General features: G+C 38.8%; 3 protein-coding genes across 14 annotated transcripts in view; 1 reads left to right on the top strand and 2 right to left on the bottom strand.

The window, feature by feature from the left end:
- Nucleotides 1-22,690, bottom strand: part of LOC120456277 (ras-related protein Rap-2b) — a 181,858-nt gene that overhangs the window by 20,769 nt on the left and 138,399 nt on the right. The window contains exon 1 of one of the 2 annotated variants that reach the window (XM_039643017.1): nt 18,310-18,355. The exons of the other annotated variant lie outside the window; for it this stretch is intronic. The gene's annotated coding sequence lies outside the window, so the exon portion shown is untranslated. Of the gene's footprint in view, nt 1-18,309; nt 18,356-22,690 lie in introns of those variants that run through there. 2 annotated transcript variants of the gene reach the window in all.
- On the top strand, nt 4,401-6,648 carry LOC120456272 (odorant receptor 1a). 7 transcript variants are annotated; one of them, XM_039643004.2, is made up of 5 exons: nt 4,401-4,602; nt 5,112-5,662; nt 5,795-6,089; nt 6,156-6,398; nt 6,453-6,640. In XM_039643004.2, exons 1-5 carry the CDS (start codon nt 4,591-4,593, stop codon nt 6,579-6,581), a joined length of 1,230 nt encoding a protein of 409 aa, XP_039498938.1. In that variant the 5' UTR covers nt 4,401-4,590; the 3' UTR covers nt 6,582-6,640. The 7 variants fall into 7 exon arrangements, with proteins under 7 accessions (XP_039498938.1, XP_039498934.1, XP_039498936.1 ...); XM_039643000.2 differs by having other exon boundaries at nt 5,795-6,398; nt 6,453-6,639; XM_039643002.2 differs by having other exon boundaries at nt 4,401-4,641; nt 5,795-6,398; nt 6,453-6,638.
- On the bottom strand, nt 6,776-19,632 carry LOC120456275. 5 transcript variants are annotated; one of them, XM_039643010.2, is made up of 3 exons: nt 19,503-19,625; nt 18,310-18,628; nt 6,776-7,989 (listed from the first exon to the last, which is right to left on the bottom strand). In XM_039643010.2, the coding sequence occupies exons 2-3, from the start codon at nt 18,539-18,541 to the stop codon at nt 7,076-7,078; spliced, it is 1,146 nt and encodes a 381-aa protein (XP_039498944.1). In that variant the 5' UTR covers nt 18,542-18,628; nt 19,503-19,625; the 3' UTR covers nt 6,776-7,075. The 5 variants fall into 5 exon arrangements, with proteins under 5 accessions (XP_039498944.1, XP_039498943.1, XP_039498947.1 ...); XM_039643009.2 differs by having other exon boundaries at nt 6,777-7,989; nt 19,551-19,632; XM_039643013.2 differs by lacking the exons at nt 18,310-18,628; nt 19,503-19,625 and adding an exon at nt 15,716-15,733 and having other exon boundaries at nt 6,780-7,989.

Here is a 22,690-nt window from a genome sequence, read left to right on the forward strand (position 1 = left end):
ATTGCTTTTATTGTCCACAGTGTAAATCGGGGGAACATTGGGCGCAGATTGACAGACAAAGACGAGGGTATCTATTTTCCGAAAAATATATATACTACGTGCCCTTTCACGTTGTCGGCAAATGTCAGCCTAGCATTTATATAAATGCACACCTCACCCTCAACTAATTGCAGCTTCCAAAACTTTTTCATCTCCCCCTTTGAAGCTCGAGTAAATTTTCCAATTTCCCCTCCCCGACGACCCCGACCAAACTTATTTACATTTCGAAGATGTCCACTCGGTGCCTTAATACTATTTACAGCGAAAGAAAAGTTCTCACAGGTCTCACAAAAAATATAAAAATATATTTCCACCCGCAAATTCTTTACATAATTCTTTTAAATTTTTGCTCGGAGGTAAGAAATATGAATTTATTCTGCAATTTGTTTATTTAAGTGTGGCCTGGACTTAGATCATCTGCACGTCTTTTTGCGCTTTGCAAAAAAAAAAAAATAAATAAATAAATAAAAAAAAATAAAACAGCAAATTCGGTTCTATTGTTTCGGTCTTGGGTTTCCGTAGATTGAATTTTTGGTTATTGCGGTTACCTTTTACCAGCTTTATGCGCTGCATGCAACATTAGTCAATGACACTCTTCGCTGGATGTTGATGTTGTTGCTGCTCAGTTGGCAGTTTGCAACATCATCTTGCGTCAGTCGCTGAAATGATTATATAAATTTGGCATGAACCACCTCCCCTTCCTTACCATATGAATATTTGTATAACGTTTGGATGTGTTTACTCATCAGTTTAGGATCTCTACTACATTTTTAATCAATTTATACTAATTATTCGTTAAGTTAGAAAGATGTTGTGCAAACATTTCTTGGCCAATTTGTTGGTGTGCCAACAGCAAGCATTAATTAGAAGCAACAAAATTACCATTCAATTGCTGCAACATGGTTAAAATTCAAATGAGTTGCATATTAGCTAAATGACATCAAATGACAGGAAGCAAACGACATCGGCAGCAGCGGCAACCGCCTTAACACCACGCAACATGCAACATACAACATCAGCTTACCATTATGACAACGTGTTGTCATTGTTATTGCTTTCCGTTCGCTAATATTATCGAAGAAATTTAATAACTGCGCATTGTGGAAAATGGCCAATGGACCCAACAGCACTAATTTCGAGGGAGGGGGCACTTTACGCGCTTTTGATCAACGGAAAACTCGTTTGACGCAGTGCAAGCGAATTGCATTGGTATGGGATGCAGTTGCAACTCTCGCTCTGCGCTTTCCTTTTCGTGTTGCGCATTTCACTTGTTTCTCCTCTCCTCTCTTGTCGCGTGCACTAAGCAGATCTATTTACAACATTTCAGCCGAAATTGGTTTATTTGCTACTTTAGCCCCTTGGCACACTAAGTGAATTGACGATTGTTAAACATCGAACATATGTGAGGACAGCTTTGAACTAAAGAAAGACAGAGCCGTATATACTATTTGTTGATTGAGCGATCCACTGATGAATGTGGAGCAAACACTTTTTTCCAGTGCAGTGACCAGGGTGACACATCTTTTCAATTTCCATGATTTCGTTGTCTATACTGCTCTGCAGATGCAGATGCAGATGCAGCCTGCGCTTGTGCTTCCTTTGCTGTCGCACTCATAACTACGACACTACGAACCGGCAAATGGATTTGGCTTGGCCAGCAAGTGAAACTGCTTTCGCTGTGCAGCAAAAGCGTGTGACTTTTCGCTTTTTGGTGTCTACCGCTTTGTGTTTTGTATTTTGTATTTTGTATTTTTTGATTTTGGTTTTCTGCTCTCGGCCGCCGCTGCAACATTGATTTCCTCTTTCATGGCCGGTGGCCGAGATCCGCAATTGCAACTCCCAGAGCTGCAAAATGTTTCCTGCTCCGTTGCAAGACGTGCACTGCGGGGAATGGGCAACAGAAACACGGGGGCTAAGGCTACCAAATTGTCAACATTTCGCTAGTATTATTCAATTTGCATGACGACAACAAGGAGAAGACAAGTTTACTTTCGCTCTCTGCAAAAAATCGTCAAACAATTGGCAGATTTCTAGCTTTTCACTACATGAGCACTTCACTTATCCTATTAGATAACATTGTACACACTGCAAGTGAAATGGAAAACCAAAAAACGCATCTGATTTAAATTCTACACAAATTGCAGCGAAAAATAGCGTGGTATATCATTTTATAAAAAAATAACTATACATTCCCATATGCGTGCATACATAATAAAACACAAATGTGTGAGTTACCTCAGCTAAGATTCACCAACAAGACTTTTAGACCAGGGGACGTAGGTAGCGGAGCCAAAGTTCGTGCCGTAAGTCTTTCCCCTTGCGAAATTTCCTCTGCGTCGTTAAATTACAGCAAATTCCCTCGCCGAAAAGCAATGGCAATAAAGCACAGCGCATCTTCAATAAATTTCATGCAGCTGCCGGCAAGATAAAGCTGTAAAAATTATACAACAAAATCAATTGGAGTTCAGTTGCCTCCGTTTCGATGTTTTTATTTTTTCGTGAAGTTTTTCCTTTTTTTGGTACCTCTTTGAGGCTTTCGTCGTATGCCGACATCTCTGTTATATAATAGTTGCCAGAGTAGTAATCATTACGATCGCTTGTTTAAACAATGACCATTAACACTTTACTGCTTTTTCCTTTGCTGCACTCCAAAGAATTGGGATTCGACTTTTGCGCAATGAATTTTTACAAAGGATTGCTCTACCTTTTATAAATTTATTTTGCATTAAAGGGAGCGCAAAAACTTAAAGAAAGGGAGCGAAATTTGGCAACATTTCTGTCGACACGTGCTGCCGACAGGCTTGGCAATTACCTGAGTATCCGATTGACTGATTGACTGATTGACTGACTGACTGACTGACTGACTGTGTACTCGCATGAGTGACTGACTCATCGAACTATTGGATGTGAAAATCTTCTGCATCCAGCGAGTCATCCGAACATCTGCGACATCTTAAATCTACAATTCCGATTGCGCACGACGCAAAATATAAGAGACAAAACGGAAAACTGAAAACTGAAAACAAACGATGGCAAATGGCGAACAAAAAAAGAATGTGTTGCAATTCAAAATAATTGTTTATGCTTGGCATTAAAATCGTTACAAAACGAATAAAACAGCCCGGTCGCGTTGGTTGTTGAAGTTTTTAAGTTTCGTACATTAGGATTGACTATTTGCTGAAGAGAGGAAGCCGTGCAAAATCCGAATGACAAACATCGATAATCTAACAGGGAACATCAGATATAGCCTTCTTAGTAGTTTCTGATTGGAATTTTTTTGTATGTAAACAAAATTTAAGTTGATTCAAATAGAATAAATTTAAATATTTACGGACTGTAAACAACACACCGTCCTTCAAATTCAAGTATTGTTTAGAAAGCTCAAAGACTGTCCTTACAACATCGCAATATTAACAAAATTATATTTTTTTAAGTGCAAATGCCTACTTTGTTTGAGGGACACAGTACAATCGCTTCCTAGGCATATAACTGCATTCTCCTCTAGGTTTTTCTACCACTTTGGTGGCATACAGATACAGCGAGACTGAGGGACTTGAAGAGCCAGCATGACAGGTGACTGCTTACAATTTATTTGCATATTAGTCGGAAACTGTGAAAGGCTAAAAGGCTGAACAGCCTCAGACCTTAAAGTGGTTAGGCAAACAGAAGCCGCCACCGGCAAGAAGAGGTGAACTCCATTATGGGTTTGTAAAAGTTCGATTGTAAATATTTGCGTAGCCAAGAAATGGCATGAAAAGAACTCGAGGGGGAGTGTTCGTGATTCCCCAGAAGAGTGAGAGTTACTTCCTTATCTGCACTCAGCTATTTAAAAATAAATTTATAAATAAGTGCGTGGCGTGCGTATGCATAAATGGTACTTTAGACTTGGGAAAAGGCTTAAAGAAATACAATTTTGTGACATTTAAATGTATTACCTAATGTTATTGAGACTAAATAATGGATTTAGTAATTAGTATGGATTCACGAATTATACATCGACGGATTCTGTTTCCAGCCTTTCAATTATGCCAACAAAATAAGCGTTAAAATGCCAAATTTTAAATAGCTTTACTTATTTTGACTTAAAAACTCGTGACTTCGGTGGGCGAATCGGTTCAAAGTCATTTCGGATGTTCTGGTGCTGTTCTTTCGTGTCAAGTGATCATAGTTAGTTTCGTTTCGTTTTTATTAACCATAAATTTCAATTACGCTCACGATTTGGATATCAATAATGTTTTCAGCGGCACGAAACGAAAAAACAAATCAGTAAAAAGGCCACAAGTGGTGTTGAATGTGAATAGTATATTTTTTTTGTTTTCTTCCGGTTTTGCTCTAGTTGTCAGAATTTTACATTAAGCACCTTAAACTAAATAACAAACTGGAAACAAATCTTTTGAAAATACATAAAACTAACAAATTTGTGGTGAGAGCGTTAAGTAATGTCAGCCTCCGGATATGAAAAGATATGTCAAATTCCGGAATAAGCAAACAAGCACGTTGTATCAATAATTTAAAAGTTACATCAGTAATAGGAAAAACTTCTGGCTGACAATGACCATGATGGTATATACGAATAGTATATAAGAATAAAAAAACAAGTTGGTAAGACCAGCAGCGTTACCTTTAGCTACGATGAACGGTGGGGTGAAATTTGTAAATATACATTTCATACACTTCAACACATTTTGGAATTAAGAAAAAATAAAAAAAAGTATTATAATTCCTTATTATCAAGAAAATATAACTGCTAGCTATGCATGTTTGCAGTAGAAGACATACTTGTAAATTAAATGTGTACAATAATAATCTTGCAGCAAGGTGCTAGCTACGTTTTGCCCAGGTGCCTCGTGGGTTTTTAGACAGACAGTCGCCTCGAGCGTATAATTAAACCATTTGCTAGCCAAACCAACCCGTTTTACCTAGCCAAGTTTTTCCGTTTTTCCGTTTACCCGTGGCACTAAATTATCTTGTATTTTAAAGCCTAATTAGGCGACAACAGAGTTTCGTTCAAAGTTTTTCTAGCCAGCCCCCCAAACATTTTTAAATACACCTAAATGGGTAATCATTCTTAGTTTCGATTTCCCAGCACTCAACTCAGTAACTCAGTAAAGAACGAAATGTCAAAGCTAATCGAGGTGTTTCTGGGGAATCTGTGGACGCAGCGTTTTACCTTCGCTCGGATGGGCTTGGATCTGCAGCCCGACAAAAAGGGCAAAGTCTTGCGATCTCCGCTTCTTTTCAGTATTATGTGTCTGACCACAGGCTTCGAGCTCTGCACCGTGTGCGCCTTTATGGTTCAACATCGCAACCAAATCGTGCTTTGTTCCGAGGCCCTGATGCACGGGTTACAGATGGTCTCCTCGCTTCTGAAGATGGCTATATTCTTGGCCAAATCCCACGACCTGATGGCCCTAATTCAACAGATACTGGCGCCTTCTGCGGGGGAGGATCTCTGGGACACGGAGTGGAGATCGCAAAATCGGAGGGGCCAACTAATGGCTGCCGTTTACTTTATGATGTGTGCCGGCACGAGTGTGTCATTTCTGTTGATGCCAGTGGCTTTGACCATGCTTAAGTATCATTCCACTGGGGAATTCGCGCCTGTCAGCTCGTTCCGGGTGCTGTGAGTTATCTTTTGTCCATTCGTGGACTTCGTTATACTACTATTTTTTAGGTTGACAGATTCCCTTCGTTTCCAGCTCTTTTGTAATTTCATGTAATTATGTACTAAGATGCTTTTTCCTTCCAATCTCAGACTGCCATACGATGTGACTCAACCGCATGTTTACGCCATGGACTGCTGCTTGATGGTATTCGTGTTGAGTTTCTTCTGCTGCTCCACCACCGGAGTGGATACCTTATATGGATGGTGTGCTTTGGGCCTGAGCTCCCAATACCGTCGCCTCGGTCAACAACTTAAGGCGATGCGCTCCTGCTTCAATCCACACCGTTCTGACTACGGATTAAGTGGTCTATTCGTCGAGCACGCTCGTCTGCTTAAATTAGTGCAACAATTTAATTTAAGTTTCATGGAGATAGCTTTTGTGGAGGTTGTAATAATCTGTGTGCTCTATTGTTCAGTAATTTGCCAGTATATAATGCCACACACCAACCAGAACTTCGCCTTCCTGGGTTTCTTTTCGATGGTAGTTACGACCCAGTTGTGCATCTATCTTTTCGGTGCCGAACAGGTCCGTTTGGAGGCTGAGCGATTTTCCAGGCTGCTATACGAAGTAATCCCTTGGCAAAACCTTCCTCCACAACACCGGAAGCTTTTCCTTTTTCCACTTGAGCGCGCCCAACGAGAAACTGTTCTGGGTGCTTATTTTTTCGAACTGGGCAGACCTCTTCTTGTTTGGGTAAGTATACTATTTTCCATTGTACTAACATTTTCACTTTGTTTTATTCAAAAGGTTGTTGATGATTTACTATCTGATCTATGTAATTTTAATCTTTTTCGTAATTATTTAAAGATATTTCGCACAGCAGGCTCTTTTACCACTCTGATGAACGCTCTCTACGCAAAATACGAAACTCATTAAAAACAATAGGTTTACTCATATAACTGAAGTCAACCTTTATGGGTCAATAAAGGCATTTGTTAAATGAATATTTGTGTACAGTTTTTTTAAAATCATTTTTATTTAGGTGTAAAATTACAATTATCATCTGGTTTTATGTACACACACATAATAAAATTATGCTTAATTAGACAAAAACGAATTACATTATATTTGCGTATGAAACATTTAGATATATATATCTATATAATATATATATGCAGTAAACTACAGGCTAATTTTAAAATGTAACAAACAGTGCGAGATTAAAAGCAGACAGACCAAAAAAAAACAGAAATAAAATATGTACGAGTATATGTTACGGTAAAGTGCTTGCATTTGTTGACATGGAATTTGGGGTGGCTATTACATTTTGTTGTGGCTTGCATTTATCTCGATATATAATAAATAAAACTAACAACGGTAATCGAAAGTTTGGGTGCTTGCTTTTAAGGCTTTTCTTTTAGGTTTGACGCTTAACTCAGAGCTAATAAAGGTTCTATTTCTTGAGGATCCTGGACTTTGGGAGCTGCCTTTTTGCGGTATTTCTTCTGCAGTTTTGTCTTAGACAGTTTCGACTTTATTTTCGAAGAGGTTTTGTCCTCGAATTCGGTCTTTTTCAGCTCTTTTTCCCTGTCTAGCTGCTCCAACTGTTCAAATATGTTTTTGGGATGCGGATGTGAGTGCGGTGCAGTGGCATTTTTGGCTGCATAGACCACCACAAATTGCGAAAATGCCGTGTCAGCGGGCGTGTTGATATCGGCAAAGTCGCGGAAATTGGCGAACTGCTCCTCTGGATATGTGTACTTCTGGACAAATCCCTCGGATGGACGACCGTGTCCATTGTTGGCGTCTCCATAGATGTAGTCGCTGTTATCTTCGGGGTGATAGGGCATTTCCTCCTCCGGATAGAAGGTTCCACCTCTGAGCACACCAAAATCCCCACTTCCAAGTATACTGGCATCGAAAGTCCGCTGCTGTGGTGCTGGCTGTTGTTGCTGGGTTGCCAAGAGTGGAAGGGGCAGGGATAACGGAGTTGTTTCCGATACAGGAGGGCCGTGGCCGAAATAGGGTCTGGAATGGCCCAATGGAGGAGCCTCATGGTAGAATGGTGGATAAAAATTTTGGGCAGCCTGCGTATGGGAATCCCCAACCACTTTTGTATTTGGATTAGCTATGGGTCGGAATGGCTCCTCCCCATCGGCATTTTGTTGAGCCGCGGATTGGAATTTCCTGGGTTGAACTCTGGGATGAATTCTGGTCTGGATTTGTGGCTGAAGTTGCGTTGTGGGCGGCATATGGAAGTGTTGTTCGTGCGATTTTAGCACAGTGATTGGCGAAAAATCATTTGGCTCCATCAGCATGTCGCTGTCCTCTTCCGGAAATTCGTCTGAAAAAGTGGTAAGAATCAGTTTGATTTGGTTAGTTTATTTTCGTTTTTGCAATGAGCATACAAACTTCCAAATTTTGATTTTAGTCAGAAATATTTTTTAAATTTTCGGCCGTATAATCTATAATCGTACGTACAATTTTGGCTTTTTTTGTTAACATAAAATCTGAAGACATGATGACCCTGATGGCGATAATGATGTCGGTGTAGATGTGTATGGAGATGTCCATGTAGATGGTTTAGTACAATGGGGCATAAGCGTTAAATTGAGCGTGTCGTGCTTACAACAAAAGCCCCGGGTGTGTGCTCACTTTATATATACATATTTTTATGTGTATAACCATATCATTGTGCGATCATCATGACATGAGCAAGTCTATTTAGTCACTTACAACAAAAGTGCACATTGCGGTCGTCGTCGTTATTGTTTTTTCCACGGCTCTTCTTTAATTTTTTTTAGTTGCCAGTCTCTCGGTTGTGGCTGATTATATGTACGATTGTATTTGATTGCGTCGTGGGCGTTGGCCGTATAATTAACACATCGTTACTGTTTATGTGTGTGTTGCAATGAGCAACGGAGCGATCGGATGCGTGTCTAAGTGGGCGTAAAATGGCCGCCTTTATGCGTCCACCATAATAAATAATGATCAAAATATATCTTTCGCACTATCAATGATCACTCTTGGTACAGTAAAAATGTCAACTGACGACGCTAGAAAAGCACTTTTCAGTCAATTTTTACAACCTGGCTGAAAGCTGAAGTGCTTCGCAAAAATACCTTCAATACCGATTGGGTATTTAACATGTATGGAACATTGAAACATGAAACTTCTGTGGTCAGGAAACGCATTATAAACGGCAAAGAAAAGATCAATACATAATGTGAGTTACTACCAATAAATTGTTAATTTAGGGCCCTTCTTTTTTGTATTTTCGCTCTCTCAAAATTTTCCCACGCGCCCCTATTCTTCTTTATCTTCCTCATATTTGAAGTACTCCCCATTCCGCGCAATCGGCTTGCTGGCATCATCTATCCCCTGGATTTCACAAATCGCACCCTCCTGTGGCAACTCATCAGCGGCAGCCTAAGGTTTTCCGGCACTTTGTTGCTGCATACAGCGCCGCAAGTGTGTTAACAAAGATATGACTGTGGCTGTGGCTGTGGCTGTGGGTTGTGATCGTGTCCACCGCTTTAGCTTTAACTCAGCACCTCATAACTTTCCAAATCAAAGGTGCAAAGCGGCAAGTGTCGACACTTTCACAACAGGTTGGATGAAAGTGACTTTTGGAGTGGATTATTTTCCATGGATTTTATGTGCTTGGAGTTGATAAAGTCCTAAAGGCATAAATCACTGAAAACACACTTCTCTGTTCTATTTTCAAAACTACATATTTATAAACATACAACCATATCAGTCCTCATGTAATATTGCACAGTAGGTAAAATGGGAATAGTTTACCTTTGGTATTTTCAACAGCAACTGGATAGAGGGTGCAGGATTTTCACAATGACAGCTATAACGTCGATTATTTACGAGGTCGTTACAGCAGCTTGCATACTAAACTAAATGTTTGCAATTAGCTGCTTTTTATGTTGCATTTTAATGAGGCTTTTGCCTGTGTCTTTATTTCTATTTGCCGTAATATTACTTTTTAGCTTGCCACCTTTTTGTCATGTTGTTCCGCATTGAGGCGAGACAAGCTCGAGGCTGCAAGTCAGCTAGTCACTACACTTGTCTTCATTTGCAATTCGATTGCACTTGACTTGGCCAAAAAGAATCTGGCCAGCTTCGGCATGATGGTTTGTTATGCTACTCGTATAATGATAATGACTCAGCTGCAAGTCGAGGTTTTCCAAGTTTTCAAGCGAAGCCGGCCGGCGATGCAGGCGGTCAATGTCAGTTGTTATTGGGATACAAACTACGATTGGGTGTTTGAGATACTAGAGGAGGTAAAAATTGTACGCTTAAAAAAATATACTCGGACGAGTCAGCGTGAATCGCTTTTCAAGACTAACCACTCAGTCAGCTTATGCCACCTATTTATTTTCAACGCTCATATGAATAACAATAATTAATTTCTATGTTCTTGGGCTTTGACGGGCATTGTCACATGTTAAATACTATCAACAAGTGTTCGCATGACTGACTGGAAAAAGATGGAGACGATGTTGGTCCGGACCACAATGTAGGAATAAATAATATCTAAGTCATGGTTTAGGACAGCTGGAGGTGCTTACACTAAAAGTCAAACACAGCCAAACTATAAAAAATGCTACTTCAACTATAGAAACAAAAGAGACCATGACTTTTAAGCTTTTTTAGTTTCCGATATCAGGGGGTATGTTCACATGGGCAGACAGATGGCTGGTGCTCCTGATACTTTCTTCTAATAATAACTTCCGAAAAATTCCCCATTCCAAATCGTAAAAATAGAACATCTCTTCCCAGATCACATCTAAAAATATACAAATGCGCAGCTTCCGCATGCTTAGGTCAATAATAAATGAAAAGGAACAAATTGTTATCATTGAAGAAATATTATTAAAATTTGTTGGGCATGCCGGTTGTACACTTGAACTTTAAAGTTCAAAGCAAGCGGTTGACATTTAACTTGACCAATAAAGGCAGAAGAATTCTGCAGCGCCAAATGTCAGACTCAAAAATAAAAAAACAAATCCAAAAACGAAAACGAAACAAAAGACTTAAACACGAACGTGCCTCAAATTCAAATTTCTAGGGGGTGGCGATTGTGTGGGAGTGGTTTATGTATGCCGAGCACACAAGATCAATCGTTTCACATCATCAACTCGCATTTAACAATTGTCAAAGAACTGAAGTCTTCGAAAAACATTAAGAATGCTATGTTTCAATATGTCTAGTGTTTTTTTTCCATTTCAGTTTCAGCTCTGGAAACCGAGACTTTAATGGCTAAGAAGAGCCATAATTGCTCCGCCTGATAAATGAGTTTGCACCAATTTGAATAAAGCGCTCTAACTTCAGCATTGGAGCTAATTTCTACACACCACACGTTGTTCGGCAATTAGCCGTATTTTAGCCATGAGCCAAGTCAATTTTGTTTCGCTCTCGGTTTCGGTTTCGGTTTTAAGTTTCAGTTCACTTTTATTCAGCTTAGGTCTTAAGTCTTTTGAGACTCTGAGTTACAGATATGTGCCTGGCACGCCAACATGATCGCCATGAGCTTTAGGCTTTGCCTAAATACCAACTTTATGCACACAGGCAAAAATGCAATGTTAGATGCGATGCGCGAATTGTTTTGACAACAAATTTTTACCGAAAAAGGCAGTTAATGAAATCTTTAATTGCTAAATTCACAAGCTTACTATATTATGCTAATACTTAGTTTTAAAGATAATGTTGACTGCACTTGGTTCTAGATAAAATAACATGCAAACCAACACGACAAAAGGGCCTACCAATTTCTGTCTATAATTTGGTAGGTGCATTCCGAGTCCAGAGCTTAAAATAAATCTTCCACACATCAGTGTACATCCCCGTGGCTTACTTATCTAATAAATAACATCCATTAAGAGTATTTGTCGGGCTAAATATTCCCTAAACATGTTTGTATGTTTTTAAAAATTCCATGTGTTGTTTCATGTATTCATTATAATTCTTAAAGCAACTACATCTTTAGGGGCAAGGTAAACCTAAACTGTACCTTTGTTTCAGAAACCGTTCATGAAATAATCTTTGCCCCCATCCCTCTTCCCCCCTCGATGACTTTCAGTCCCCGCATCCTCATTAACCGCTCGACTAATTGTGTGTTATCATTAAGTTTTATTTTGGCCCCGGCATTGTCATTGAAGTGATTCATTAAGCTGCAGTTTTACGCTAAGCCGAGTTTAGCTCGTAATTGGAGCCAGGCCGAATTTTCCCCACCCGGGGGCCATATTTCCGGCTTACTCAGGGCTATTGTCTTAATGGCTTACAAAGCGTAAAGTATTGTAATGCGTGGGGGGGGGGGGGGGGAAGGGGGACTGGTTTACACCCCAGGCTGGGAATATTACATGGGATTGGGAAGTGACCGTGGAACCTGTTCTACTTTGTCCGTAGCTAAATTTGCCAGCAAACATTTTCACTCAAAGATTTCCAACTCTTTGCCTTACAATATCGATCGACCTATCGGAGCGATCGACTAATTGAACATGACATTTTCCAATTCCAAAAACAACAATTACCTAATGCCTGACCTTAGGTTGCTGTAAAAATGGCATTATTAGCGGAGCAGAGATGTTTGTCTACATGATGAGCACCAATGTCAAACCCAAGCCAAGAATAACAATGGCAGCACATACACGTTTGTGTAGTTAAATGTCAACCACTTGGCTGTTGAATCTGAAGTCAGTATCTGAAATAAGTATGATTTGTGGAGCCTTTTCACGGACAACACAAATGCCATAAAAATGTATCTGTATCTAAGAGACAGTAAGATTTGTTTACAGCCGAAAGGGTATTCGATGTCTGGGCTAACAGCTCTAATCCTTGAGGAACGAGAGTAAAATGTATTAAACCAGCTTATCCATGGTGTTGTCCTCAATTGTGTATATTTTTTATCAATAATTATCCAAGGAAACTACCCTCTAGTATCTTAATCAGCTAGTTGACGGTGGCGGTTCTTTTAATTGCTTTTAATGTTTGAAACAGTAAATAGTATAAGATATACAAAAATATACACCTTTTCAGCCTTAGCTAGCAGAGATAAAATAGTTTATGCTCGGACCCCACTGATTCCTCCTCCTAAACATTCAAATTATGTTAGTTCGGAAAGATCATGCTCTTGAGGGCCAAAGACACAGCGGAGCTCTCTCGTTGTTCGCAGAGTAATTAAATACAGAAGGTTAGTTGAGTAAAGACTTTATTGAGGCACATCTTAGTTTTACATAGACGATTGTAGCGTCAAGGGCTACGATAGCGAAATCGTCGCACGGGGCTTGTAAGTCAAAAATTCGTTGCATTGCTTAGTGTCTAAGATATACAGAATTAACATTTATGTCATTGTTTCTTCCACCCAGAGCAATTCAGTTGTGGGGCTAGTGTACTGCTGTTTAAAATATTACCCCTTTAAACTTTTAAAATCATATTCTTACTCGGAATTTATAAATTTTCAGATTTGCATGCTAGTGCATTCTGTGCAATAAATCACTCTGGCTGGCTAGAACATTGCCAGGTTTTATTGAAATCTTTTTGTCGTACACCCGCTAACGTTTTCCCTATGAAAACTTCATGATCACATCATGCAGAATGAGTAGATATAATTATATATAATGCTAACTGGCCAAGGACAGGCGGCTAGTTAGTTGCGTTTTGTTTCTGAGGTCTCTCGCATTTTCCATAATTTGTTTTGCCGACTGCCGCCCTCAATGATTGACTAGCCGACTGACTACTGACTACTGACTACCTGACTGACTGACAATGCATGCCTCACTGATCAGTGTGCAGTGGGTGACCGATTCTTGGGGCATTGAATCTCATGGGTGCCCAGGCATTGTATTAATTTGCTCGTAGACATATGTATTCTTGTACTGCAGAGACTGAGAAGCGCATTCATGCAGTTCTCGCCGCTTGTGCAATGGTTTGAGCTACACCTTTGAGTAGTGGCTGGCAGTCAAACTTCGCCTTTTTCTTTTTTCGAGATTCACGTTTGAGAAATCTTGTGGGCGCGCTTCTTTGTCTAGTGAATCTACTCGGCAATGCTATCGAAATCCCTACGATTGCATGTGCCAGCCAATTAAATGCTTAAATACGTTTGGATGAATACAGGTAAAATATGCCGTGTTACATAATCTCATGTGATCTGAAGTTTATATATTCCTAATCAGGACCACTAGTCGATTCCATCTGGCCATGTCCGGCTGTCTATCCGTCTGTCCGTATGAACGGGCAGAACCATTTAAGCTAGAAGGTTAAGCTAGTTTGAAATTATAGTATTCTCCGAAACCAAGTAAAAACAAGAAAGGAAGCTAGCTTCGGCAATCTGAGCAGATATGTATACCAAATTATAGCGACTCAGCCGTTGATACTGATCGCATGTTTCTTCTTTACTGCATTGCAAAGTTTGACTGAAGTCATGATACTCTCTGAATGCCACACACACGAACATTACAATGAATTCGAAATTCATACTGCGCAAAATCCAGAATTGACTACCCATGCTAAGTAAATTCTAAAATCCAACCAATCCTTGAAAAACCCAAATTTTGTCGCATTTGTTTTACGCTCAGAACGTCGAGTGAATTGAAATGAAGTCGAATCAAACGAAATAAAATGAATTTTAATGGTATTTTACGCACAAGTATATACTCGTATATTTCTTTTGGCACTTTGTGTGGCTGAATGGTTAATTAGGTTGCAATTGCATACTTGGCGCATGCTTGATGTGAGCGTTTGGGCATTGAGCATTGGAAGCTCACTGGCTGAGTCAGCAAACGTTGCCGTACGGCAAACACGTTTTCAGATCAAAACTGGCAGGAACTATAGACCATGACACGTACACCGGACAAGTAGACAACGGACAGTTTTTCCCATGAGCAACTAGCGATTTCGCACCATTCATTTTGGTTTTGTTACTTGGGCCAACAAGGTGAAGGTTGAGGGACATAAAAATGTCCACAAAAGGATGACAATGACAGAGAAAAGAGAGCTAATACTCGTACACTTCTGCCTTTAGATATAGATGATGTCGGGTTCGGGTGATATTACACTTTACATTTATACTACATATATATGTATTTATTGGCCAAACCCTCCGAATTGCTACTTTAGAAATAACAATTGGGTTTGCTTTCGGTACATCGATGGGCATTGGCAAATCCAATTCAATAATGCAAGTGTGAAAGAGGTTTGAAATAAATAAGTATATTTACATCTTAATTATGTAATTTGTTAAAATATTCTCTGTATCAATACCTGGGTTCTGTATTATTCAAGGGTGACAGTAAAATCCCTACCCAGAATTGCTGTCCTAAATCCCAATAACCATTCAGTTAGATGGCAAACTGCTGGAGAGCAAACGAAACCACAATGATTGCTGTTCACTTTAAAAAGTTGGCTCATCCTCAGACGTCAAATACAAAATCAACTGCAAAACTGATTTGATTTTCTGATTGATTTTCTGTCGGTTTTGTTATGAGTGGGGGGAGGCGATTATTTCAACACTACCCACAAACCGGTCATTATGTTCATAACGCAATTTGCATTCACCTTTCCAAAAGCTGCGTATATTATGTTTGTTGTCTCTACTATTTTTTTGTTTTTTGGCTTTCGGGAAATGGAACTTTGCTGTGATTTGATTGATTGCAATAGCCAGCAGTGCGTGTCGAAAATGGCCAAAATGCTCAAAACGACGTTCAAATTATTATCCTATGGGCCAACGAACCGAGCAATTACGTTATATTCGTTTATTTTGTGTTATTTTCCCTGCGAAAGCAAAGAAGACATCATTAAGTTTGAATAAGTCGATTGCCACACCATTTTTTTTAACGAATTGCGCCAAATACCTTCGACACACAAAGGCACGAATAAAAAACTCAAGTTTACCGCTTGGAGCTCGAAAATCGCATTCGAAATGTTAGGACATAGAGCGAAAGCCGCAGCACGCAATTTATCAGCCCAGAGAATGTTTTTTAAATGAAAAGGTTATCAACCGAAATGGAGTTACTTTTGATGTAAAATTTATGTGTTGAAAGCTGCTAAACTTTGCTTACTATTTAGAAGAAATATCCACAGTTGATTTAAAAACTAACTTAATTCTTTGAAAAAAAAAGAAATATCCACAATTGATTTAATAACTAACTTAATTCTTTGAAAAAAAAATACATATTCCGTACATTTCCTTGCTAGACAAGACAATATATACACGGCCGTCTGACTCCCACAAAAAATGTTCTAGTTGCAACTTTTAAGATTATAGATTTGATCCAGTTTAAAAGGCATTAAATATAAAATGCCATCCGCGTGTTTAAGTTTATATTGGTGAAAAATCGATTTAAAAACGGAAATGTGTGTTTTTTGTTTTTTTGGTTTCTTGTGTTCATTTAAATAATTTTGCGCCATTTTCGCTCAATATATAACAAAAATAATAATAACGTTTTATTAAATCTGTGGACTATGTAAATTTGCATAACTAGATGATCTACGATCGGTTTAAATTGCTCTACTCAGCATTTCGTAGTTTTTACAAACGTGTGACTATGTCATATGTTCCTCTAAATGATTGATGTGGCATTTGTATCCGCGTTTTATTTACTTTTTAGCCCAGACTATTGTATTGGCTGCGATTGCTTTCATTGGCCAATAAACTCGACTCTCAGTCACAGTGCTCCGAAAATGAGTGTAATTTTAATTCAGTGAAGCTGTGTTCATTCAATCAGGTCGCGCAATTTAAAGGTTAAGACACCATTTAAATTAAACACAATTCTCAGACTCCACAAGGACAATTTTGTTGTGTAGTTGGGTGGTTTAAAACAAGCTGGTAAATGGAAATGAAACTCACTAATCGATCAAGAAATCTATCTAAGGAAGTCCGATTATAATAATAACATTTTTAAAATATTTGGTTTGGAGGTGTGACCACGTTCTAAACTTCTAAGTCTCAACTTTCTAGCTTTGGTTCTTCCCGAGATCACGAAGCTCATACGGACGGACTTGGCTAATAAGCCAGACAAGAGTATGTATACATAAAAATGAATTATAACTATAAATAAAATAACATTTTGTGGCAGTTGAATATTTTAACCAGCAAAGGAAGTTCTCAGTTCACTCAAAAAGTTGCATTCAGTTTCAGTCTGTAATGTAAGTCTTTTGGTCGTCTGTTATTACGATATAATAAAAAATTTTTTATTCGTTATATTTTTTTCTCATTTTTTGAAGGGTTTTTACTTATTATTTCGCATACTTAATATTGTTATCATAAGAGCGGCGCTCATTAAATTTTATTCATTGTTCAAATGAATGGAAATTATGGTCTGCTTCAGTTGCAATTTAACGCCTAGTTTTCTCAGATTCAATGTGATCATTATATGCTTGAGGGTTGAGATCTGTGGCCTAAATTGGGGGCGTCATCATCAGTGCGCCGATTGTTCAGATCTGTCCGCTCTTATAAACTTTTTTGTTTTTTGACAAGCCGTATACCCATGGCTTGGGAAATTGTCACAAGGTAGCTGCGGTTGTGATGTAATCCGTGGTTTTTGAATTCGCCCTATTCAGTTTCTAAATATAGAGACTCACACGCAGCAGTCTCAAAAGAGATATGTATATGTAGTTTTATAGGGATATAATACGTACAGTTTCTGATTGTTGTATTAAAATAACGATCAGGACTTTGAGCAAAGATATGAAAAGGGACATTATTTATTACAGCTTGGCCTTAATAAAGACATTTCCAGGGGAAATAATTTCGGTTTCGAGTGGAGGAAAACGGTACATGATAATGGAAAATTTTTCCGGGAAATAAAGAGAGGCTCAACGGAAAATATAGTTCGCAAAAAGGCAGATATAATAGGAGAAAATTAGCCCAGCATACGGAACCACGAGGAAAATTAGGTCTGCGGTACTCGTTTTCCCTTTTTTCTGCTTTTCCCCGTTTTTCTACTTTTGCTTAAACTCCTTCAGTAGTTGGAGAAAATGTGGTAAGAGCAGCGCGAGATGTCTGGGAAAATGTACCTGGCATTGTTTTCGGTGGCATCTTTTTCCCATCTTCAATTCCCCTGATAACCTATTTTTGATGTCTTTTTTATTACATCGTGTTTCTGCTGACTATTTGTTTGACTTCCTTTTCGCCCTTTTGTTGTGTGGCTTGCTCAACTGCAACTGGAAAATTAGCAACTCCAACTGAGATTTCTACATATTAATTGATCCAAAACCGAAATGAGTGACACAATTTGTAATAACTTTTGGCGAAATAGGACACTTGGGTTATACTTAGCCTTGGAAAATGTAAACTTAGTCCGATTCTTTTTTGGTGTAACCCGAGTGTAATTTATTTTTAATTTGTATGATTATATGTTATAGGTTAGGTGAGGTGTATGCGTGGTTTTAGTGGTATCCCAATGTTATGTCTCTACTTAAACGAAAATCAAAACAAAGGCTGGCTAAGTGAAAGCGCTGCTGCCACAAATCAAAGACTCCAGCTGCTTCAGTGGTAGCTGCTCAACTTGATCACAAGACGAGAGGCTATGGCCAATGGCCGCTGGTTGATGACTTCAAGTCTCATAATTCTCGGGGCAGTTAACAGTTTCACTTTCACAGCAGCAAATTAAGCCACAGATACAAACAGATACACAGATACTTTATAACATACCATTTTTGTGATGGATAGCTTCCTGATCCGGTGCTTTGGCCGTGGTTACAGATGCAATGAAGATTACTATCAGACAGCCGCAGATAACTAAGTTATTTGATGAAAGTGCTCTGCTGATGGTTTGGTTTGGTGAATCTGCTGATTTTCTCGATGTGTTTCCCCATAACGTTAATATTTTTTTTTGTCTGCTGCTCCGCCATATGTGGCTGCTTAATTTCCTCGACATTGTCATATTTTATCTTTTGTCGTCTTGGTGCGTTTTACAAAAGCAAGTATGTTATTAGGAATTACCTTTCTATCAGTAAATTCGTCGCCGAAGCTGCAAAACAACAACACTAGCAATGAAAACTGCAAAGTGAAATTTCACTTTTGGACTTTGAGTGGAAACTAAGATCAGGCTAAAGATTTGTTTTCTTTTCTTTTCGGTTCAAAAGCAAATCTGGCTCACACAGCCTCTCACACAATGAAAGACTTTTTTTCCATTTCGCTCAATATTTTACCTCTTAAATGTAACTACAAAAAGCAATAATAACTTTAATTACCAATTAATTCGTTTTTATTATTATTATTAACTTGCGACTGTTGTGTTGAAGCCAAAGAAGCTTATTTTGTTGCCGTTCCTGCTGCCTTGTTTATTTGGTTTAGCATTTATTTGCTCTTATCGGTTCGCATAAAGTCATGAGCATAACAATGATTTTGTTAGGTAGCAGCAACTGCAACAAGTAAAATTTGAGTGCAGGATAGCTGTGTAGTGTCTGCTTTTGCTGCCACATGCAACGCAAAACAAAAATTAAAAAAGAAAAAACACTTTTGCAACAATTTTTTCCGACCAGTTTGGCCAAAGGTGTTGTTTTCGTTATTATTATTGTGATCGCAACTGCTATTGTAGTTGTGCAGGAAACTATTAGCGCGGAACCGCCAAATAACGAAAATATTTCATTCGATTATTTGAAATTAATTTGCATTTCGTTACAGTTTTGAGTAATAATTATATCATGCACTCCCTTTGTAAATGCGGAAATGGATGGCGCCCCATTAAGCATTAGGCACTTGAACAAAAACAATGAAAAAACCACTTCACACACACAAATGAAAATAAATGCGATGAGTTAAGTTAGTGTGGCCATTTGTATTTTGTACTTTTCTTGGTATTATGGTAAACATCTAAACACCTATAAAGAGCAATCACACACATTCTTTTTGGGGGGTGACGGGGCTTGAAAGTGGGGTACAAAACGCACTTTGTCAATTGGCGGTTTAAATCGCGCTGGCGGCCAAGTAACGCGACGTGTGCCAAGCGGTTCCAGCGAACGCCATCAACGGTCTGAGCGGCGCTTGCGCAGTCGTAAACTTTTAAGCTGTCGTGCTCCAGGCGGCTCAAAAGAAAAGAGTGGTAGAGTAAAGAGTTGGTACTCAGGGAGACCGAGAGAGAGAGAGAGAGACCGAGAGAGAGAGAGTTAGAGAGATAGAGCGAGAGTTAGAGAGAGAGAGAGAGAGCGAGGGTTAGAGAGAGAGAGAGAGAGAGAGAGAGAGAGAGAGAGAGAGAGAGAGAGAGAGAGAGAGAGAGAGAGAGAGAGAGTTAGAGTTAGAGAGAGAGCGAGAGCATTGGTTTTCAGGAGCAACGGGGTACTACTAGTAGCTTTCGATCAGCTGAGCTGTTTGGCTTTATGTTATGCTCGCCACTTGTAAGGCGATGGGGTATGCTCGCTAAGCTGTAAGTTGTGAGGCAGGTAGAAGAAAGCTTTTTCGACTGCATACAGTACAAGGCATGGTAAAATATTTTAAATCGTTTATACAAATTAAAAGTAGCGTTCTTAGGGAAGTATGACAGAGACGTCATTGTAAACCCAACTAAATAACTAACTTCTTCCATATATATTTACAATTCAATAGTCCAGTAACGGGTATCTGGTAGTCGACGTACTCTACGCTTGACGTTCTTATTTTCGTTTGTCAAGCTGCGTACCCCACAAACCGGTAAATATTGTACAACTGTTTTGCCTGCCGTTTGCGGCTACCGCTCTTTAATGGCTCAACGAACAATAGACCAGCACGTGATCTAGGCGGCTACGCTCCTCTGGGTCTTTTCATATCGTTGATCGTTGCGTTGGCCTGAATCATACTGGTCCTGTATATTAATAATCTTAACATTTGTGCAAAACAAACATACGATAAAAATCAAATACGGCAAAGGGCACGCTAAAAGGGCTGCAAAAACTATTGCACAAGATAATGCTCGAACATAGCTCGAAATCGGTGGCCATAACGAGATGGAGTCGGTTAACTTATCCAAGTAGCTAGATGTGCCATTGAATGCGCTGAGGTCACAAAATTATTGTTTTTGGCAAGCTGATTGCAAACTCCGTATTCGACATACTTTTTCTATTGCCATTAAACTTGAATCAGGTCGCCTGCCAGGTTTTGTTGTATACGACAATAATCCTGAGATTTTTGTATTATTTAAGAAATGCATTACATCTTGCAGATCTAAAATTTAAAGTAGTATGCCTTTAAATAGGTGGTTCCTATGGACCTGACTCGAATTTCAAAGAAATTGGCTCGTTTGGTTGTACATTAGTTAAGCATTCAAATGGGAGTCTTACACGCCAATATACTTGCGTGGACTTGAATTCTATACGCTTTTACTCTACGAGTGAGGGTATTTATTACAATACCAGTTAGATGGCGCCCATAAAAATTAGCTTTGCTCGTTTTATTACTTGACTATGGCAGACAAGAAAGTCTTATTCTCACACATGTCCTCTTTTGTTTTGGCTTAGTTTTAAAAATTAAAAATTTATGTGCTATCAATGCACCCCGAAATGTTTTATGAATTTGTCATGGCTTTTCACCACCAATAAAGTTCCACTTTTCCTGCTCTCACGAATATTTATATTTTACAATTACAGGGGAATGGGTTTTATTTGTTGATTATTTATACATATGTACTTCCCAACGAGAAGGCGATTTCTCTTCCGCTAAGGCTCCGTAGTCTTGCAGCTGCGAGGCTTACCTTTTAGCGCTAATAGTAAGACGTTTTTAGGAGGGGACAACCAGGGCGTACCTCGCAATTCAGGCTTAAAAGCAATTACGCACTCTTTGCAGTTGTCGCCGATGTCGATGTCTCAGTTTGTGTCTGCATTTTCAGACGGAGTTGGTCTGCACCATCGACTTCCTGCTTGAGGCGCAGCAAATGTGTTTCCCCTTTATCTCACGATGCCTCTTATATATTTTTTTTTCACTTTCGGTCTGTCATTAAAGATAGTTTTCTCTTCTGGCACACATTTTTTCGAGAGCTGCGAATTTACAGACAAGTTTTTGAAAATCCAGTTACACAATTCTCTTCCTGTAGGACATGAACATGGGTTGACACAAATCGGTGTATCTCGAGTCTGGCGTTTTAAATCAAATCGCAATAGAAACTTTGGGATTTTAAAATCTTTATCACAGCCCTTAGTTTTGTATATCTGGTTTTGTCTGCCTGCATTTTTGAAAACGGAATTAATTGATTAGTAGGTTCCCATTGTTTGTAAGATTCCTATAACGAATCTTATATACCCCTTTTACTCTTCGCGTAGTTGGTATAATTAATAAATTATAAAGAAAATAACAACTAAACGCGTATCCTAACAAGCGCGAATTCTTATTTGTATTTTTTCGTTTGTCAACACTTGACCAGGGCTTCAATAAATAAAACAAGTATACGTTAGTTCCAAAAGTTGCACAAAAAGTTACTGTGGCGCCATCTTTTTTGTGTTATTTAAGCATTGAACTAATTCTTAGCGAAGACACAAACCGAAAAAGCCATTACCGTGTTTTAGTACCAAGTTACGCAGCTCCAAATGTAAAAACTTAAATACATTGTAACTGAAATTAAAAGTCTTACCGTTGCTTTTGAAAAGTTATGGGAGTGTTTATGCGAAATACGAATTTAGAAATTTGTTTAACAAATGTTGGTAATAAAATTGCACTTAGTTTGTTTTATTTGCTTATTTCAATTTTACAAAGAGTTAGGAACGTTTTATAACCTTCAGTCAGCAGAGAATTTCTGTTTTTTTTCTTTTGATTGGACCTGTGATATTTAAACCCGCAATGACCCCCTCGTAACTATTTAATGAGCATGTAATTTTTACTTTATTCAATTAAATACTAAAATTAGACTAATGACTGTCACGCCCACACTGCATCATTTGTCTCGGCCTCGCCCACTCCAACACCCACAATTAAGCGAAAAGTTGTCACACCCAAAATTGTAATGAATTATTTCATTTTTTAAAAGTACTACAAGTTGAGTTTCGGGCATTTGATAGGCGAGGAACTCCCTTGTTTTATTCACGATTTTGCTTACAAGTTTTTTATTAAAGAAGTGACAAGTGGCGAT

The sequence above is a fragment of the Drosophila santomea genome, chromosome X (assembly GCF_016746245.2).
Source record: "Drosophila santomea strain STO CAGO 1482 chromosome X, Prin_Dsan_1.1, whole genome shotgun sequence".
Taxonomy (NCBI): Eukaryota; Metazoa; Arthropoda; class Insecta; order Diptera; family Drosophilidae; genus Drosophila; species Drosophila santomea.

Excerpts from the sequence above, each read along its gene's own strand:
- LOC120456272 (XM_039643000.2), top strand. Across the intron at positions 5,663-5,794 it reads GTCAGCTCGTTCCGGGTGCT|ACTGCCATACGATGTGACTC; the intron begins GTGAGTTATCTT and ends TTCCAATCTCAG. Across the intron at positions 6,399-6,452 it reads GCAGACCTCTTCTTGTTTGG|GTTGTTGATGATTTACTATC; the intron begins GTAAGTATACTA and ends TTTATTCAAAAG.
- LOC120456275 (XM_039643010.2), bottom strand. The coding sequence starts at position 18,541 with ATGACAATGTCGAGGAAATTAAGCAGCCACATATGGCGGAGCAGCAGA. Across the intron at positions 7,990-18,309 it reads AGCTATCCATCACAAAAATG|ACGAATTTCCGGAAGAGGAC; the intron begins GTATGTTATAAA and ends CCACTTTTTCAG.